Source organism: Bicyclus anynana, chromosome 17 (assembly GCF_947172395.1).
Source record: "Bicyclus anynana chromosome 17, ilBicAnyn1.1, whole genome shotgun sequence".
Classification (NCBI taxonomy): domain Eukaryota; kingdom Metazoa; phylum Arthropoda; class Insecta; order Lepidoptera; family Nymphalidae; genus Bicyclus; species Bicyclus anynana.
In genome coordinates, this window is record NC_069099.1 from 4,460,265 (window position 1) to 4,482,595 (window position 22,331).

General features: G+C 38.9%; 1 protein-coding gene across 1 annotated transcript; it reads left to right on the forward strand.

Moving 5' to 3' along the window:
• Positions 1-1,464: 1,464 nt before the first annotated feature.
• LOC112044658 (protein groucho) lies at positions 1,465-22,308 on the forward strand. Its single transcript, XM_052886380.1, has 18 exons — positions 1,465-1,899; positions 3,148-3,245; positions 3,700-3,763; positions 3,857-3,901; positions 5,553-5,690; positions 8,080-8,112; positions 11,216-11,347; positions 12,617-12,748; positions 13,746-13,871; positions 14,698-14,751; positions 15,412-15,531; positions 16,892-17,034; positions 17,855-18,113; positions 18,503-18,682; positions 19,561-19,639; positions 19,836-20,000; positions 20,962-21,161; positions 22,072-22,308. Exons 1-18 carry the CDS (start codon positions 1,858-1,860, stop codon positions 22,177-22,179), a joined length of 2,118 nt encoding a protein of 705 aa, XP_052742340.1. The 5' UTR covers positions 1,465-1,857; the 3' UTR covers positions 22,180-22,308.
• Positions 22,309-22,331: the final 23 nt, after the last annotated feature.

Here is a 22,331-nt window from a genome sequence, read left to right on the forward strand (position 1 = left end):
GAGAATAAGTAACAAGCTAGTTGATAAGTTTCGTTTAAGTCTGTTACATACCTCAAAGTTAGTGAATTGACCTGTTAGGAAACCAGGCTGGGTTTCCTAACAGGTCAATTTAGTTTGAACATAATAGTTACCTCTTTCAAATAACATTTAAAACCTCCTAACAATTTCAGTTAGTCTTGTAAGTACTTTGGGAGCATGTGTATTTGGTAAACACCCTTACTCCAATAATTTCGTCTCGACAGTTCCTTAATTTGAAGGTAGTTTTAGAAAAGCTAAAGCATTCAAACACGTGCGTGGATATGACGCTGTCGTATCCAGTAGTTTGACTGTATTCGACAAACAAGACCCGGAGACAACGCGGTTTTACGTGTCATTCCGCATTTTTCTTTGCATATTATTTGCATACACAATTGGTGTGCAATAAACAATACCTAACTTGATAAAATCGAGGCCGTGGCCTAGTGCAGTGATTGTCAAAGCCACAATCAACATTTATGGCGAGGAAGCTGTTTTGGTGGTAAAATAAAAGTTGCTTACGAATACATTCTCCTTATTAAAGTTGTTAAAATATTTACAAAAATGTACCTACGCCATCTGAATGCTTACCCACCCGGCCTCTTATCATCATCCCTAAGCAAACCTTAACCTTAAGATTCCAATGGATCCCACGGATTTTTATGACGACGAAGTCGCGGGCGTTGGCATGTTTATTTAAATGGATAAGATAAAAACTACATAAATACTTAGTTCCATTCAAACAAAAAAGAATGAAATGAAATTCCTTTGAAATGATGATTCCTTTTGAAAAATTCCTTTCTATTTCAAAAAAAAATGTGTCCCACTGACGTGAATCTGACTAGACTATGAATGAATGGTGTGCAAATTAGTATAGTAGAAGTATTTACTAAAGCAATATGTTATTGATGATACGAGTACTCTCGTACTTTACTATTGCTTAAACACTATTTATTTCAAAGAAAAATAATGAATGAGTTATAATGTTGAAATGATTTTTATTTCATCGTGTAACGACTCTTTAAAACCATAGATTCTAATAAATCTAATGAAATGAAATTGACACCTGTTTGCAATGTTGTCAGCAAGAAATATTAAAAATTGTTCCGAAACAATGTCAACAACAATTTTCGAATCCTAAGCTGGTTGCTACCCTTACATTCTCGGCAAAACTTACAAAAAGCAATACAACACAACATAATACAGCTGAAGGACTTAACATCAAGTCCTTCGCTTTTTCCAAAAAGAAATGACATTTTATATTTAAATACCTACTAAATACACATTGAGGACATCATCTTCATTCAAAAGTTTTAAATAATTTTTAGTGGTGGCTTTTGAGAATGTAGAGAGGAAATAGACCAAAGACAATATTTTAACTTATTCTTAATTTATTGTCTCTCGGAATTTCTGACTTTAGCGTAACTGAGTGAACGAATGATGGATGGATGGATGGATTTGATTTCATTTGACAGGCAACAAAAATTGCGGCGTGGATTTATGGTTAAAAATTTCTAATACACGTACAACTGTTGCTTTTAATATTAAAAACCTTTCCTTCAACAGGAATGTTTTGCGAGTTGTAACACAGCGGCCAGTAACCACGCTAAAAGTTGCTTATTTCAAGAGAATGTGTGATTATTCAAAAGTTTCGAGACAAAGTTTATGCATATCATTGTTCTTAGTGCTCAGCCGTAGGTTTCCTACGCTACGTGTTTTATAGCAGTGGATGAGGAAGTGGAAATGGTGTCAGCAGTGTTAGTTTTCTATGGATCGAAAGAGAACTTTATTTGATTGGGTAGACTAAAAACTTTGTTTTGTAAGTACTAAGTAAGTTACAAGATGTATCCAACTCCGACGCGGCATCCGGCTGCGGCAGTGAGGGTTTGTACTTCGTGACTTTACTATTTTTTCCCCTTTTTTCAGCAAATAAAATCGAATACATACATACACACATAAACACATATTTGTTTTATAAAATTGCGATAAAAAAATCAATTATTTGGTGTTAATTTATCTTTGTTTACCTACATGTTCTTTGATGAACATTTTGTATCTCCATAGAAACCGCCAACTGAGGAGGTTGTGAATACAATTGTATGAATTAACCATATTAGCTTGTTTAATGGTTTTGAGTATTGCACGGTCCACATAAATAAACACACAAATACTCAAACAAACTATAAAGTGGCCCAAAGCAATTAATTATCTACATTGTTAATACCTTTGCAAGTAAGACTAAAACATCAAAGTCTTTCCTTCCCAAATAGCGCTATGTCAAAATGATAAGGACAGACCATAACACACAGTTAATTAAAAGCGCAAACAGTGAGAGTAGGAGAGTTAAAATTACTTTTTCTCAAATGTACTAAATATACCAAAAAAACTCACTTTGAAGAGTTTTGGCTAAAACCACTATGAAACAAGATTTATGTAATATTTAAATATTTCTGAATTCAATTCCCAGCTTGAATCAAATAAAGATTTTCTAATTTTTTTTTGACCAGCATTTACAATGGCTTATTACCATCCTGCTGGGGCAAAAACAAAACTCTAATAAAAGGGTTCTGTTTTCGTACGTACATATATTCGTAACCCTAAAAAATTAACATTTCACTATAAATTTCAAATATATATAAAATGTATGACAAAACAATTCATAAATGTGAAATCAACACAACAGTACAATATACTTCAATTTTTGGCAATCAAAACCACTAATGTAAATTTAGCTAATTTAAATGAGAGACAAAAAATTCATTTATTTCAAATATACTTATGATTTAATGCTAGTTAAACTTTAGATTTGATTTTATCAGTTCTGAGCAGTTGTTATATTTTACATTATTGAAATGTGTGTTTAAATTTTATAATACCCACTACTGATTTCTTAAAGGTGAATTGGTTAATTTTTACATCTGCAGTTTTGAATGTGTAAAACTCTGTTATTTGTCAGCATTCAGCGACTCTCTGTAAATCGCCAAAGTAAAAGTCCCTGTAAAAGTGCCGCTGGATACTGGCAGCTCGAGACTTATGCTTGGATGTCCATGTAAGAGGCCTGTGTCCAGACGTGGACATCAACCGGCTGATGATGATGATGATGATGAATCTCATTGTTATTTGTCTTTATAGGGTCCCCAGCCTTCAGGTGGTGCAATAAAATTCACTGTAGCTGACAATTTAGAGAGAATTAAAGAGGAATTTAATTTTTTACAAGCACAATACCACACGTGAGTTTTTTTTTATTAGTGTAATGAATGTTTTATGTACCAAATTTTTTTTTATTGACCACTTGTCAGTGTTTTAAATGTGTTTCAAAGTGTGTAAGTAAATGTGACTTGTTGTTGTTGTTGTTATCCTTGTTATTGTTGTTGTTGTTGTGAATAAAATTTGTTTAATCCTACAGTTTGTGAGCTAGCATGGTGCAGGTGACAGTTTTCTGTATGATGTTTGTAATGCATACCATACAGTGAATCGTGGCAAACTTTCAAGAGTGAAACACACTGTCACCCGCATCATGTTACATCACACAACTTTAAATAAATACTTGATTAGAGTACCAAATAGATTTTATGGAAAGTACTGTATTATTACATTTTTTACATTTACATTGAACAGGATATGTAAAACTAAGCTTGGTCCTACAAATATTAATAAAATTAATATTACTATTCATTTTTGCAGATTAAAATTAGAGTGTGAAAAGTTAGCCAGTGAGAAAACAGAAATGCAAAGACACTATGTTATGGTAAACCTATTTAATTATTAGCTATTATTTTTTTAATCTTACTTACTACTTACTGAAGTCTTGTAATATTAAATAATGCATTTTCTTTTTCAGTATTATGAAATGTCATATGGCCTTAATGTTGAGATGCACAAACAAGTGAGTTTAAAAGTTTAGTTTTTTTTAATATAATACTAGCAAATGCTACGCAGTTGCACCCGAGTAGTTCTTGTTGCCGTAGGTATGTGGAGATAAAATATAGCCTATACTAGCCTAGCACCCAGGGATAGCAGCGCAGTAGTGGATTTACAAAACTGAGGTCCTGGGCTTGATCCCCGGCTGGGCCAATTGAGGTTTTTCTTAATTGGTCTGGCAGGTGGTAGGTTTTAGAGGCTATTTAGGCTATTTAGAGTTATTCAATGCAATCAAACAAACAATCAAATCTTTCCTTATTATAATGTTAGTATAGACAGACATATATTGAGGCGTGATTGCCCAGTGGATACGACTTCTTCATACCAGATAATTTTCTTGATAGACTATTGGCCTAACCCCTCTCATTCTGAGAGAAGACTCGAGCTCAGCAGTGAGCTGAATATGGATTGATAATGATAAAGTATAGACAACATGAGAGGACACTCGAGCTCAGCAGTGAGCCAAATGTGGGTTGATAATGAATAGACTAGCGGACACATGTGACTTTATTTGTGTGAAATTCTGTTTTTTTTTCTAAGATAAAAGTTGCTTAAGTTCTGCTCCAAAATTAAGTTAACAGTTTTAATAGAATTCCTTAATCCTGCACCTGTTTGTTACTAGTCACTAGCTCTGTTTATAGCTTTTTTTCTGCCATACAATGGAACCAGTAGCTGCGCGGCAAATCCATGGAATGCTTAGGTCAATCCCTTGAAACTGTGAAAATAGTCAAACTTCTAAGTTAAAATAACAAAGATATAGCTGTTTATGCCTTAAACATCTTTTATTTTGACACTTTCAAGGGAATCAAACTTTATAGGTACTATGTCAATTACCTATAAATTATGTATTACCATATTATATTACCATATATATTACCATATATGTTCTGTTTGTTTATTTTATTTTATTACTCGTGTGTGGACAAATAAAGCTATATTCTATTCTATTCTATATTTTACTAGATATACATATAAGGCGAAATCTGAAAACTATAAATATTGAGGTAGTTATATTTTGTTTTGTACCACTTGTATATGATAATAATGTATTACTTGTCTATTTCCTTCTCCATCTATGAATTGAGTTTTCTTAAAATATCATATATCTAATCAAACCTTTTTCGAAGAACAGGTAAATCAATTTAAGGTGCAGTTTTAATTTAACAATTTTTTTAAATATGACCAATATTCCCATTCCTCTCTAACTAACTAGTCTGGAAAGACTGTAATAGAAGTGGATACGGCAATAGACCAACGGGGTGGAGATCAAATCACCACATTTCGAGGATGAGTCTGACTGCTTTTACCGTTGAGCTATTGAGGCTTCAATGTTGTTATGGATGTTGTTTAGAAACCGGAAGGGGTGTGTATGTTCGAGAGGAGACGAATATCTTAGCATTCCATCGATTCACCGTGCGGGAGACGGGTCCATCGCGTGGTAGAGAGAAAAACTCCGAGCAGAGTCCTGAACTTGTGACTACAGGATGTAGGGTTAAGGAATTCCTTGAAACAAGTCGGTCCGTTTCTATCTTAGATTTTGAGGTTCTAGTCGAGGGCTAACTTGTAAAGAATAAAAAAAGTTGTTTTTTTAATTCCACTGAATATTTTGGTTTCAGACCGAGATAGCGAAACGTCTGAGCGGCATCATCGGGCAGGTGCTGCCGTTCCTAGCACAAGAGCACCAGCAGCAGGTGGCGACGGCAGTGGACAGAGCTAAGCAGGTCACTATGTCTGAACTTAATGCTATTATCGGGGTAAGTTTAGTACTGCCATGCTAGTAGTGTATTCGCAGTTTTCAATAACACATCTATTTTCTCTGAACTCAGATCAATTACCTTTGGACTTGTATTGCACTCAAATTGCACCAACAAAATTGTCTGTTTTGAGGGGGACGAGGTAAACTTCCACATATTTAGAATAGAATAGAATAGAATAGAAATCATTTATTTGTTAACACAACACATAACTACATAATAACTTAAAACTAATACATTTACATCGTAATAATAACTTAAAACTAATACACATATATATAGAAAATATGTTGTGCCAAAAAAATGGACCTGACTCAGCTAAAATTTGTTGTGAGTACATCAGTACCCACAACGCTGGTATTCTGTCAGACCCTGAGGAGGGAAGAACAGAACACAAAATAACTATATAACTAATAAAATAAAACAAAATACAGTTTAAAAATACAGTAGTGTAATCTCAGAAGAACAAAAAAAAAATTTAATCTCAAAATTTAATTTAACACCAATAAGTATATCCTTTGTCCTTACTACACACAACTATAATATTTAAATCGTAATGCACACATGTGCAATTTTAACACAATGATTCTATAGACACAGTTTGTATGAACAGGTTAGATTGTGATCATGATCAAATATGTCGTTTTTTGAGAATATTTAATATAAATATCCTGTGTCCTTACTATACACGACTATAATACTTAAATTGTAATATACACGTATAATTTTAATACAATGATTCCGTAGATGCAGTTTGTATGAACATGTGATCGTGATCATATACTGAGGGGTTTTGACTAGAGAGGCATGTCCTATGGTAATTAGTCTGAGTATTGCTAAGACAAAGGGAGTTAATTTATCTTCATTTCTCGGATACTTTCTTTGGTTCTGTTTCTCAAAAGGGAACCCTTATAGGATAATTTATTTCTCATAACAATAATCAACAGAACAAGGATATTTATAGAGGCATCAAAGTAACATCTTACTACTACAAGTATACTATACTAAATATTAATATCTGTAATATTATTTTAGTGTGTAATACAAATGTTATTGAAAACTGCTATATTTCACTTAAGTTACTGGCAATTAGAAAGAACACTTATGACGAAGAGGGTATGACGTCAGAAGGGAGCGATAATGGAACGAACCCCAACGCGCGAACGCATTAGTTGCCTTATCACGCGACGTCGCGTGAAGAGCATGGACTTCAGTGGTCAATCACGCGATGTCGTTTGATGCCACCTTAGAGCGATGCCTCATTAGTGTGTATCGTTCCGTTGCGTCGTTTTACATGTATTTTAAATGGCATGCTACATTAAAGCAGTGCGTCGTCGTAAGCGACGTGCGTGCAACGCTCTCTTACGCTGCGACGTCGTTCGTCAACGCAACGCAGGTGGGCCTTTACAGTTATTGATGAAAATTTATTTTGACCATAAGTACAGCATTACTGCCGTGCCATGTCAAAACAATGTATCTAAAAAACATCAATTGTTGAGAAATCGCAGTTCATGGTTTTAAGATCTCTACTATTTGCTAGAAAAAATGTATTAAAGCTATTATTACATTTCTTAGAATTTTATGGATTCTGGAAAAAAAATTAAAAAAGTATGCAACTACTTGCGAGTAACTCATTTATAGGTGTTACCATAAAACACTGTATCTGCAGAAACTGTGGAATGTCATGGCATGTCAATGAATGTATTAATGAGTGAGTTAATGAATGAATTAAGAATTTGCCTATCCATTCCTCCTGTCTGTCGTCATACCCCTGAACCGCGTGGGAGTGGAATGAGTTGTGGTTTGTTATGCATGAGAAATGGTGATTTATTGTTCGAAACCATCGATCTCGTATTAAAAAGTGGATGCGCAATCAGCAACCAAAAAATGTCCCCACTCAAATTCAATTGCCCCACTCAAATTCAAAAGTCATTTGCAAATGATACCTTAAACTCATTCCTTAAGGTTGAATTTGCTCTGAATTTGAGATTTTATTGAATATTGGACTATATTTAAAGGCCTTTAGGTATAATTTTATTTACCAATAATTCTAAAACTGTCAAAGCAAAATTGGCCAGTTTTTAAGTGAAATTTTCTACATGATTGTGCGTCCTTTTATTATATGAGATCAATGTTCGAAATTTTATTGGAGTATATTTTTGTGTCACAAATACATAGCCACCTGTATACATCTAATCCTACAATATTGACTTTCTGTCAGTTCGTTATTAAACCTAAGTACTTAATAATCGAAAAAATAATTCCAAAGGCCAATATTGGTGTAATTTTTGAACAATTTCTGTACAGATTTGTCTCTAACCTAAACTAAAGTTATTAATTAATTAAAATATATTTAATGCAGCGTTATTTTATTTAATGTTGTCCACAGCAACAACAACAACATGGCCTCCAGCAACTGCTTGTAAGTTACAACAATATTATTGTTGTGCTTGGTTTTTATTTTGTTGTTTGTGATTAACACCTATTTATACACTTATATTTTATTTTATTAGACACTTAAATGTAATGGCTTGTTTACATTCAGCTGTGGTTCAGTGCCTAATATATGATACTTTTGTCGAATGTCAAAGGAAACCTATCGTGAAACGATCTTTAGTTTCATTTTAATATTACATGCCAAATTATACAAAAATATAAAGAAAATATTTTACCCTATGCTTTTTTCCCCATTTATTAATGTTATAAAATAGTAATAATTAACTTGGTAGAGACTGCCAGAAATGAACGGATATTTAAAAAAAAAAATATCTAAATACAATCGGCCTAAGTCACGTCGAAGTCATACTTGCTTTAACAATGTTGACTTAAGTACATGACGTCTACGTGTGTACATTGTGCATGCCCTAATTTCACGCACGTAAATGAGCTGAATGTAAACCATGTTTTATTAGGCTCGGGTTAATTCTTTCGTTATTCAGTGTGTTTATTTTTGTAATGCGAGTTAATGTTAGATCGGTCGGACTCATCACCGAGGGGTGGTGGTCCGACCTCTGTCCCGTTGGTCTATTGTCGTACCCACTCCTAATACAGTCTTTCCCGAGTTTTTTTTTAAAGAATATTTGACATATTTTTTATAATATGACCAATATTCCCATTCCCCTCCAAAGTGGGTACGACAATAGACCAACGGGGTGAGGATTGAACCACCACCCCTCGGTAATGAATCCAGCCGCTCTTACCGTTGACCTATTGAGTTGAAGGGGAATGGGAATATTGGTCATATTTAAATATTCTTATATACTTAAAAAAAAATCAAAATCCGTTTGATGCGACTCATCCGATACGTACGAAGCGGATCTGTGGACACCTACGTCAATAGACCATTTTCCTCTACATTATATGAGAAATTATATTTCTAGACTCTTCATGGTTTCATGGTGACTTTAAAAAACTCAATCAAACTTTATGAGTCTAGCGAATGGTTGCCATGACGTTACGTTACGTTACGTTAGTTAGTGTGTTATTACAGTACCTAGTAGGTAGGTAGGTACCATATGTACTTACAAATTTAATAGTTTCCATATAAGTAGTATGTACCTAGTAGTCATAGTACATAATTATATGTTGCTATCGTTTTAGAAGCTTATCGTAAATTTTATAGTTTCTAACTTCACATCTCATTAAGTTTAAGCACAATTCACTTGATGTGGTTTTTCTTTAGCTTATTTGCACAAATTTGAATACAATTTTGTAACTACAGCTTTCCGCGATTAAACCAGCGTAGTTCCCGTACCTGTGGGAACACAGGAATAAAATAGCACTCACAAATGATGTGGCTTTCTGTTGGTAAAGGAAATTTCAAAATGGATTCAATAGATCCAGAGATTACACCCTACCTTACAAACATTACTCATAATAAACGCCAAGTTTCCATTATTATAAACATAATTATGATGGATAAAGCCTGATTTTATTCAAAATTAGAATGGTTAGGTATTAAAAAAATAACAATATGACGTCAGTAATTAGTATTCCAGTGCTGTGTTTGAGATTGTAATTTAGAATTTGACTGCAATGTGCTAATAGCATTGATAATCTTTTATCCGTTTAAAATAACATTAGCCGTGACATCATTTTAAATACATATTAATATTATAATAATTGACTTCTTAACCGTCTTAATCTATACTAATATTATAAAGCTGAAGAGTTTGTTTGTTTGCTTGAACGCGCTAATCTCAGGAACTACTGGTCCAATTTGAAAAAAACTTTCAGTTTTAGATAGCCCATTTATCGAGGAAGGCTTAAGCAAGCTTCAGATATTAGTTTGGACAGACAAACTGCCATATAAAATTTTTCAATAGAAAAAATGTTTTTTGTTAACTGATTAGGTACCAGCGGCGAAGAGTTCATGCAAGCCGATTCCCGCTGGGTTACCTTTTAAAAAACCATGCATATTAATTGTTGTAGAAACTACGGTTTCTCGTGTATCTAGATACACGAGAACCCGTAGTTTGTATCACACCGTATGAATTTTCTCTTCTTTGGGACTGCTTACCTTTATCTAAATTCCACTCTTCGCTACTGTTAGGTACTCCTTAAAAATATAGCACTGATTTTCAATATTCGTATGATATAGCGGACTACATCGAATAAATGATGTAACTTGGCAACTGTCATATCTTTGGACACGCTCGTTATATAAATAACGATAATGTGGATATGACACTTATGACATGTAACGTAATGCATATTGTGTCGGACGACCTCCCTACACTAAAGTGTTTTACAGATAGCATGGGTACGGTGACATTCGCCATACGACGTTCATAATACGTACTATTAGCGAGAAACGCGGCCAACTTTCAAGAGCGAAACGAACTGTCACCTCACCCTTGCTAATCTGAAAACCATTATAATATTAATTAGTATGAGTTCATTATAAGAACATATGCGAAAGTAAGAGCGGTCCATCCATCCCTTAGCTATTTTCCTTTAATTTGGTAGTATAAATGTGTGTAAAATTTTACTAAAGATTTCTGTTAAAGAATGAAATAATAAACTTGCTTAGAAAAGCATAACGAGCAAAGCGAAAATTTATAAATCTGTCAGTTCTAGGACTGCAAAACAGGTGGGCAATTGCGCAAATTGCGCGAATCCGTTCAACAGCGAAGTCATTCCATAATAATCAAAATGACCGTACCTTTCCTACCTAGGGATTTGATTTTTTTTTCATTAAATGCCAAACGGATGTGATCAAGTTACGTAATAAAACGTTTGTGTTTGTGTTTGTGAAGTTAGCAACAAATGACTGCGCAATGAATCAATAACGGTACAAACGACGCGGGCGGGGAGTGTTCTCGTCTGTACGAATGCGCATACTCATTCCGCAGCTAACTTCACTAACATAAAGATCCGTGACAAGCACTGTAAAAACTATTTGCTAGTCGGTCATGCCAATTTAGATATATCTTCCCCGTCCCATGTCAACTGTCGTGTTCTTAGTCTGACCTGTACAATTATTATGTATTCTGTGGCCTTACCTAGACCTTGTGTTGTCGTAGCAACAGATCCACGCCTCTGCGGGTTTACCCCACGGCGTGGGCGGTGCGGGCGCGTTGCTGAGTGCGGGCGGCCTGCTGTTCCCCTCCGCGGGGCCGCCGCCCGCGCCGCACCTACCTCCGCCTGCGCACAAGGTAAACCTTACCCTACGCATGGGGTAAACTTACCTCACGGCGTGGGCGGCGCGGGCGCGTTGCTGAGTGCGGGCGGCCTGCTGTTCCCCTCCGCGGGGCCGCCGCCCGCGCCGCACCTACCTCCGCCTGCGCACAAGGTAAACCTTACCCTATGCATGGGGTAAACTTACCTCACGGCGTGGGCGGCGCGGGCGCGTTGCTGAGTGCGGGCGGCCTGCTGTTCCCCTCCGCGGGGCCGCCGCCCGCGCCGCACCTACCTCCGCCTGCGCACAAGGTAAACCTTACCCTACGCATGGGGTAAAATTACCTCACGGCGTGGGCGACGCGGGCGCGTTGCTGTGTGCGGGCGGCCTGCTGTTCCCCTCCGCGGGGCCGCCGCCCGCGCCGCACCTACCTCCGCCTGCGCACAAGGTAAACCTTACCCTACGCATGGGGTAAACTTACCTCACGGCGTGGGCGGCGCGGGCGCGTTGCTGAGTGCGGGCGGCCTGCTGTTCCCCTCCGCGGGGCCGCCGCCCGCGCCGCACCTACCTCCGCCTGCGCACAAGGTAAACCTTACCCTACGCATGGGGTAAACTTACCTCACGGCGTGGGCGGCGCGGGCGCGTTGCTGAGTGCGGGCGGCCTGCTGTTCCCCTCCGCGGGGCCGCCGCCCGCGCCGCACCTACCTCCGCCTGCGCACAAGGTAAACCTTACCCTACGCATGGGGTAAACTTAACTCACGGCGTGGGCGGCGCGGGCGCGTTGCTGAGTGCGGGCGGCCTGCTGTTCCCCTCCGCGGGGCCGCCGCCCGCGCCGCACCTACCTCCGCCTGCGCACAAGGTAAACCTTACCCTACGCATGTGGTAAACTTACCTCACGGCGTGGGCGGCGCGTGCGCTGAGTACTACATATAAAATGAACTTACCTCTGCCTGCGCAATAAGTAAAATTTTTTTCTCTATCGCATAATATTAATTACCTCATCATCATCATCATTAACAGCCGATGGACGTCCACTGCTGGACATAGGCCTCTTGCATGGACTTCCAAACAAAACGGCCTCAAGCTGCGAGCATCAAGCGGCTCCCTGCAACTCGCTTGATGTCTTCGGTCCACCTAGTGGGGAGTCGACCAACACTGCGCTTTCCGGTGCGGGGTCGCCATTCCAGCACCTTGGGACCAACCCCAACTCCAATTAATTACCTACTGGTACTGATAATACATCGATTAGGGTTATCAAGTAGTCAGTTTGTGACTCAACATAAAAACAAATTGTTTATGTATTCAGGTTGAGCTGCCTCCCCCCGCGGATATTAAGCCGCCGGTGTTAGGAGGGGGGGCTGCGCCCACCCCACTGTTGCCCGGACAACCGCCGCCCCGGGAGGATGAGCGAATAGCTGCCCGAGCCATGAGCCAACAAGTAAGAAGATTTTACTTTACTTCACTTAGCCCATAGGGTTCTCAAGGTGCCTTAGCCATGTGGCACGTCGATTCTCTTTCGCTAACGCTTCGAAAACTAAAAAAAATATGGGAATGACATTCACTATCGACAGGTTACGTGATCAAGTTGTCGATCCGATCTGTCATACCCATACATTTTGTTAGTTTTCGAAGAGTTAACGTTTGTAGAAAGAGAATCGACATGCCACATGGCTACAGATCAAGGTCTCAAACGCCTTTGTGTGGGTGTTTGAGACGTTATAAAGGCTCTATGTGATAACGTAGCATTCTACTGGTGAAAGAGTTTTTAAATCAGCCGGCATAATTAACATTAATATAATGTTGAAGTCTAGAAACTTATTTGAAACAAAAGGGGGGAATATTCTAGAAAAGTTAGTTGTGAGATATTGTCCTATACAACTTCGTAGGTATTTATATATCTTAGTACATATTTGTTAAATTTTGTTTATACCTGCAATTTTTTAATGAAGAGCTATTATGAACTTTATGTACCCAGCTATAAGGTTCAATGTAACAATATTGCTACGAACTACGGTTCGAGGATTTAGAATAAACACCTGGTGACTCGTATGAGACATTATTTAATTCCTTAATCTGAATATCAATACACACTTCCAAACGTAGGCAATTCGTTATCCAAAATCGTAGCCGAGTTCACTATAATTCACTTCGTCCCAAAGTAAACTAAAGTGGAGACATCAAGTGTTACCAGCGATATACGAATCGTCCGCTCCGACGCGTATTTATACCCGTCAGAATGTGTGTAGATCATTCTGGAAACGTCCACACGCTTGTTGTTGATTCCAAGAAATTCGATGTAAACAAGGCAATAAAATATCTGAAATAGTAAACAACCTTATATATGTAACGTGGGGTAACATGGGCGAGCGATTATGAACCCTATGTCTGTCGTAATAAGGTTCATTGTAACAGTATGATATGTTATGGTATCGCAGCAAGTCCGCCGCTCAGTGTCGCCGCACGAGCGCGAGCAAAAGTACCGTCCTCGCTCGCCCGAGCCCGAGCCGCTGGACGCCAAGCGGCGCAAGGAGGAGAAGCTCGGCCATGTGAGTCTGTGTAGTGTATGTGTCCGACCACACGCTCGTCCACTCGCTTGTACACTCGCTTGTCCACTCGCTTGTCCACTCACTGGGCCGCTGATGGGGGGAACTGCCGCCCTAGTCAGCCAAGTGGCATGTCGATTCTCTTTTTATACGATCGCTAACGCTCCGAAAACTAGACAAATGTATGGGAATGACAGACCTTGATCACGTGACCTGTCGATAGCAAATGTCATTCCCATACCTAGTTTCCTAGTTTTCGAAGCGTAAGCGATCCTAGAAAGAGAATCGACGTGCCACTTGGCTATTGGGGCTGTACAGCACCTCGGACCAATTACCTTAGGACCTGCCTCGCTAGACGTTACCCCTCTTGGTTTAAGGTCGGTATTAGAAATATAACACCCTCATCTGTTCATTAGTGCTATGAAATAAATGGTAGATAATGTTCACAGTGTCAACAGATCTTGTACTATTAGGACTTGCCTCGCTAGACGTTTCCCCTCTGTCAAAAGTAAATAAGGACACAGGATATATTTATTGTCCGATGTGTGAGTTTACCTCGTCCCCCTCAAAAATCAATTTTGTTGGTGAATTTTAGTGTGATAACATGTCCAAAGGTAATTGGTCTGAGGTAACAATCCATGTCTGTACAGTATTAACGTTTTCCCAACAACGGCTCACCGATTCCCAAAGCTTTAGTTTCTTTATATTATTTGAAGATGTTCCTGATGTTGATGTAATTGCTTTATTTTTATCGCTTTTGTCACTAGATTTGCTGCATTTTTTACAAAATCAAATTTAAATTTATTCAGTGTTATTAACCAATTTTCAAAACGTCTTATAATAGGACAGTGATGCAGAGAAAAGTGATCAAGATCTGGTTGTCGATGTTGCGAATGAGGTAAGCATTTTTTTAAATTGAATATAAATCTAAATACATATATAAAAATGAAAGGTTTTTATATGTGTATCTTGTCACTCATCACAAAATTCGAAAACGCCTTGGCGTACAAAGTTCAAATTTGGCAGGGAGGTAGTTTATAGTTAATAGATGTTCGGTAAGAACGGATTATGCGATAGCCATATTAAGGTGATCTAAGGGCGAACGAAGTCGCGGGCGTCCGCTAGTTAAAAATAAAATGATCGTTATGATTTTAGTACCTATGTTGAAATAGTGATGACATACCTAGGGTCCCTATCATATGACATACCTACAGTATCTATAGTAATATTATAAAGTTTAAGAGTTTGTTTGTTTGATTGAATCTCAGGAACTACTGGTCCGATTTGAAAAATTCTTTCGGTGTTAGACAGCCCATTTATCGAGGAAGGCTATATATTGTCCCTGTATTCCTTACTATTATAAGTTCTATGATGTGAAATAGTTTATGTCTCTTTCAATAAAGCAAAAATATGAAACACTTATTATCATGTAAGCTCTAAAATATTCTAGAAAACATATATAAATAACATAATGTACGTCTCTGGTACAACTCTTTCTCGTCGGAAAGGTATAACAGTCCATAATACATTGGAAAGTAAAGTATTATTAATTTTTCAGGAGGAAAGAGGATCTCCAAGCGTCAGAACGGAGGGCGGTGACAGGACAGAGAACGGCCCTCGGCCGCCCTCAAGATCTGGCTCTTCATCAAGTCGTTCTACTCCTAAAAGTTCTAAAGACGTAAGTATGACACAGACCCCTTACAACACATTTCCATATATAGAGGCTTAAACCTTTATGGATGGAAAAATCTTTGAATTACATTAATTTAGTTTTTTTTAACAGTATGCTTAGTAAACGGCCTTAATTTGGAAAAATGAAGGACACTTCATATAAACTTTCAACCCTTATTTCACCCCCTTATATTTTTATTATTACGACTAAAGAAGCTTATATTCTGCTACAGAGTACAATTTATCTATATACAAAATTTCATCAAACGGTTCAGCGTGAAAAGTTGACAGACAAGGCAGACTTTTTAACCGACTTCAAAAAGGAGGAGGTTTTTACCAATTCGGTTGGTATTTATTTATTTTTTTTTTTTTTTTCATCCATCATGTCAAGATCTGATGATGGAATCCTGGAGAAATTGAGGGGAACTTTCGAAAATTATATGGGTGTCTAGTGTGTTCGTAAACTTTTCCATTTAGTACTTTTAAGCACTACAATTTCATGAATGTTTAAAATCGATCTGATGATGGAGCCATAAAACAGACGAGGGAACTCCTCGGCGATTTACAGCAGTTACCTTGTGTTTGGGCTTGATTAATTTGTATTAATGAGAATTTTCCACATAGATAGGTTGTGACTGTAATTTAGGGGTTTGGTGATGAAGACCAAGGACAATTAAGGGAACTCCTTAACAGTTTACAGTAACTACCTTGTGTTTGGCCTTGATTAATTCGTATTGCTGAGAACTTTGTACCAAGATGGGTTGTGACTGTCATTAGGGGTCTGATGATGAAGACCAAGGTCAATTAAGGGAACCCCTTAACGGTGTACAGTAGCTACCTTGTGCTTGGGCTTGATTAATTTGTATTGCTGAGAATTTTGTACCAAGATGGGTTGTGACTGTCATTAGGGGTCTGATGTGTTCGTTTGAGATGAAATTTTACACTAAAAATGGAAAAATAATAAAAATTTTAATAAAAGAAATACAACCGACTTCAAAACCAAAAAACGTACCCAGTAAACTAAAAAGCGAAAAATAACATCATAATATGTTCTACCTGCTGATCAGTATGAAGGCGGTGCTTAGCCGGTGTTGTCTTGATTTAAGCCATTTCTGACAGGACCACATGAAACAACACTGTCTGCAAAATCTAAATGGCTTGAATTAATACATCACCGGCTTAGCACCGCCTTCATACTGATCAGCAGGTAGAACATATTATGATGTTATTTTTCGCTTTTTAGTTTACTGGGTACGTTTTTTGGTTGTGAAGTCGGTTGTATTTTTTTTATTAAAATTTTTATTATGTATTTATAATATTAGTATTACATATAATTTCTTTTTATTAATATAAATTTTATTTATTAGGAAAAACCCGGTACGCCAGGCGCTAAGAACCGCGCGCCGACGCCGACGGGCCGGTACGCGTTTCCCGCGTACGCGGCGTACCGCCCGCCGCTACCGTACGACGGGACCATGGCGCGCACAAACGGCATGCCGCCTGCTAAACCGTAAGATAGTGTTCCACGGACTTATGTTTAGCTAGATCCCGCTTGTTCATTCTTAGGAGCGATTCATTCATTCATTCCCAATACAAAATTCGAATCACATACAATTTATTCCAAATCTACTAGACCAATTAAGTTTTAAGTAGGATCAACAGGCTCCATTTTGCATTAAAAAAAAAAAAACAGGCTACTTGCCCCTTTTGTAAACAGTGTTTAAACTGAATTATGGAAGTTTTTATACTATATTTTACTTTGTCCCGTCAATAATAACCAGCAAAAACTTTAATATTAATTAAAAAAATTCTACGTAAAATTTTTACCGCCGAAACACAACACATTAGCAAGTGACGTCATTCATAGAGATAACAGCGTAATTGGCGTTTGCAGTGATGTGATTATATCACGTCACCGCAAGCGCCAATCACAAACCGCTTTTCTTTCTTTCTTTCTTTCTTTCTTTCTTTCTTTCTTTCTTTCTTTCTAAACCGATGCCTTGTAACGAATGACGTTACATTCGAGTTTCAAAAAAAGCTATTTGTTCAAAAATGGATTATATAAGCTAAGTATTTCTTTATTTGTTGTGTGTGTGATTCATTTAAAAATGTTTACGTTTTTAAGATAATGTATGACTACAATATCGGTAAATCTAAAACATTAAACAGCAGTAGTACTTTAATAATGTAATTTAAGCTATTTATGGTGAAAAAATTAAAATTTTTGCGTTTTTTTTTTATTTGACAACCCTATTTATTTACATCTAGTCTAAGTCGAATTAGGCTCTAGTATAGTGATTCCCTACAGAGCGTGATTCTTTTGTTTACAGCGCGTACTCGTATCACACGTGCGGCGGGCCACTGCAACCAGTGCCCTTTCCCGCGGACGCCCTAGCGGGGCCGGGCATCCCTCGCGGCGCGCGCGCGGTGGCGGCGCTACCGCACGGCGAGGTGGTGTGTGCGGTGGCGCTGTCGCTGGGCGGCGCGCGGCACGCCTACACCGGCGGCAAGGGCTGCGTGAAGCTGTGGGACATCACCAACCCCGGCTCGCCCGCCACGCTCGAGCCGCTCTCGCAGTTGGACTGCTTGGTGAGTTGACACACTGTCGCCGCGCGGCACGTATACCGGCGGCAAGGGCTGCGTGAAGCTGTGGGACATCACCAATCCCGGCAGAACATAGGTTACTTTTCAACCCGGAAAACCTTTAGTTCCCGCGGGTTTATTAAAAAACAGAATCTCACGTGAACGGATCCGCGTTAGAATGCTAGTATTCTTTAAAAAAATAAAAAAATATTTTCAAATTATTAAGCCTACGCTTTGCGGTTTTTGAGAGTATAGGGATCGAAATACACTTACAAATAATGTGGCTTTGTAGCGCTAAATGAATTTTCAAAAGCAGTTAGTAGATCCAGAGATTACCCCAACAATACCAGATACTTTACTTCTTAGTATTAAATTTAGGTATTTAACTTTTCCAGCAAAGAGACAACTACATAAGGTCAGTGAAGCTGCTGCCAGACGGGCGGACGCTGCTGGTGGGTGGCGAGGCGTCCAACCTGTCCATATGGGACCTCTCGTCGCCCACGCCCAGGATGAGGGCGGAGCTGACCTCCTCCGCGCCTGCGTGCTACGCGTTAGCCATCAGTCCAGACTCCAAGGTCATTATTGTTGGATGTTTGTTACTCTTTAAAGCGATTTGGCTGAAATTTGGAATGGAAATAGATTTTACTCTGGATTTACACATAGGCTACTTTTTATCCTGGAAAAATCCATGGTTTCCGAGAGATTTGTGAAAAACTAAATTCCACGCGGACTAAGTCGCGGGCGTCCGCTACTATAAGCATAAAGAAAAATCGTTATCAAGGAGAGGGGATGTGTTAGCCGAGTGCGGAAAAGGCCCAGGAAAAAGAAGAAAGGGGATCTGTCTATCGGTTCGTGATCAAACTGAACGCGACATTATTATGCGGTATTCACTGATGGTATGAGACGAACTTGGACTTGTGACCACTGGATGTAGGGTTAAGGAATTGCTTGACAGTTGATCAACACTCCCCTTCTTCACTTGTGTTGTTCTCCCTGCCTAGTCAAATTTGGTAAGATCCTACTAGAGCAGCTTTGGATAAACATTATAAGATAGAACTAGCTGCAGTTTTAGAGAGGCCAAGGTCTTTAAGCAAGTTATAGAGAGATTTTGCTGGTAATCCTATAGCACTTACCACTAACGACATAGCCATTTTTAGTTACTTTTTGTTACATAGAATTGGTATATGTGTTTAATAGAGTTTTCAAAATCGGTTACAGAGATTTACAGATTACCCCCTACAACCTCACAAACTTTACCTTTTTATTTTATAATATTAGTATAGACAAATGCAAAAGTGAGTTAGTTTCACTTTCACGCTTAACTAAACCTTAACCAGTCATCATAAAAATTCGCATAAATGTTAGTAAGAGGAGTAGGTAAACATGGAGCTTTCCTCCGGAAATTAATACTGTTCATTTGTGAATGTATAAGAATAAATTCATTACTTTGCAGGTATGCTTCAGTTGCTGTTCGGACGGCAACATAGCTGTGTGGGATCTCCACAATCAAACGTTAGTTAGGCAATTCCAAGGTAAGAATACTTACATTGACTTAGGACCATGTTTATAATTCGATCATGTTGTAAATTGTGCCAATCTAATACTCGTAGTTGTTTGTCATTGAATATTTGTTAAAGTAACTACATTCCTTTACCTCTTTTATGCTACCCTAACACAGAACTGTGTGTATTTTTTTTAAATTCATTTGTATTTTCTTTGTTCTACCAGGTCACACAGACGGTGCTTCATGTATAGATATAAGTCCAGATGGAACTCGGTTGTGGACCGGCGGGCTGGACAACACGGTGCGCTCCTGGGACCTGAGGGAAGGCAGACAGCTGCATCAGCACGACTTCAACAGTCAGATCTTCTCGCTAGGATATTGTCCTACTGGTGAGGTGTAGTGTACAGACACAGGTGTGACTGTGACCGGCGGGATGGACAACACGGTGCGCTCCTGGGACCTGAGGGAAGGCAGGCAGCTGCATCAACACGACTTCAACAGTCAGATCTTCTCGCTAGGATATTGTCCTACTGGTGAGGTGTAGTGTACAGACACAGGTGCGACTGTGACCGGCGGGCTGGACAACACGGTGCGCTCCTGGGACCTGAGGGAAGGCAGGCAGCTGCATCAGCACGACTTCAACAGTCAGATCTTCTCGCTAGGATATTGTCCTACTGGTGAGGTGTAGTGTACAGACACAGGTGCGACTGTGACCGGCGGGCTGGACAACACGGTGCGCTCCTGGGACCTGAGGGAAGGCAGGCAGCTGCATCAGCACGACTTCAACAGTCAGATCTTCTCGCTAGGATATCGTCCTACTGGTGAGGTGTAGTGTACAGACACAGGTGCGACTGTGACCGGCGGGCTGGACAACACGGTGCGCTCCTGGGACCTGAGGGAAGGCAGGCAGCTCCAAATTAACAGCTATGTGCATTTTAAGAAATTAAATATCACATGTCTTAAATAGTGAAGGGAAAAACATTTTAAAAAAAAGAACAGAATAACAAATTCTTATAAAATATAAGGGAGCCGCTGCAGCATCTCGCATACAAATATCAATGATATGCCACACTGTGCCGCATACCACGTGGCTTCTCCCTAAAGTATCACGGTAGTTGCAGCCACAAGTGGATGACGGAACACATATTTACCATGAGAACAACATTCAGTGACAACAGCGCCCCCATTTTCAAACCTTTTTGTGTAGCACTATACCTGTCAATTTTCTTAATTCTCTATGTGTGTGAAGTCTGACAATCTGCATTGGGTCAGCGTGGTGGACTATTACCCTAACTCCTCTCATTCTGAGATATATGTGTTGTTAATGATGGTGCTTACTTGTGTATTCAGGCTCATGGTTAGCGGTGGGCATGGAGAACTCGCACGTGGAGGTGCTACACGCGGGCAAGCCGGACCGCTACCAGCTCGTGCTGCACGAGTCGTGCGTGCTGTCGCTGCGGTTCGCCGCCGCGGGCAAGTGGTTCGTGTCCACTGGCAAGGACAACCTGCTGAACGCGTGGCGGACGCCGTACGGAGCTAGTATATTCCAGGTATATCATCATCGTATCAGCCGATGGACTTCCATTGCAGGCTCAGACCAATTATAGAAGGACCTGTACCACACTCATAGTCACGAGCAAAATTGTCTGTCATCTGAGTAAAACGAGCTTAGATTTGGTATATATCTTATACTAAATAAGAAGTTTTTGCCCGTTTTTTACACCATTCAACTACACAAAAACATTTTTACAGAGCTCTTTAATCGACGAACAGGATTACAACTATTTAACATCGATTATATAGAGACAGTTTTTATAATCGCATTAGATCGTTGATCATATAATTTGACAGAAAAGAAACGCCTAGCGAGGCAGGTCCTATACAATAATTGGTCTGAGACTGCAGGACATAGGCTTTTTGTAGGGACTTCCAAATATCATGATCCTGAGCCGCCTGCGTTCAGCGAATCCCTGCGACTCGCTTGATGTCAGTCACACATTGCGCTTTGTAGTGCGGTGCACTTTCCAGGTATATTTATGTGGTCATGCTTAGAACGAATATGTGTAATATAAATATCAATTCCTGTGATTGTTAATAGATGAAATCCGAGTATCCGGGCAGGATGGAAAGTTGTAAAAAAAAACTTTTGAAATGCATCGCGTGTTATTTCCCTTATCTCAGAACTATTGAATCAAAAGTTTTGATAAAAAAAAAACACAGAAATTAGATTTCTAGGAAACCTTCAAATTCTTGAAATTTTTGAATATGAAAGTCACCTGTGGGAGCCAGATGGACAATAAAAAGAAATGTATTTTCAAACTGCATCGTGTGACACATCAAATGAAAGAGGTTGTTATAAGAATTTCAAATATATATTTTTTGAAATTTTCTCAAATATAGTTTTTGGAACATTCAAAAAATTCTTCAGCACAGATTTATAACCAATTTTTTTTTTTTCAGACAAAAGAATCATCATCGGTGCTCAGTTGTGATATATCAGCGGACGATAAGTTTATAGTGACAGGGTCGGGTGATAAGAAAGCGACAGTGTACGAAGTGTTGTACTGATACAGTGAAGTGAAAGTGAAAGTGACGTGAAGTGGCAATCTCAGTGGGCGGTAAGGACAGTGTACTGTCCAGTGGAGGGTTACACAGTGAGTGTGGCCGTGGGTCGGAATAAATGGTCTATCACATGAAGAGTTGTTTTATTATCATTAACG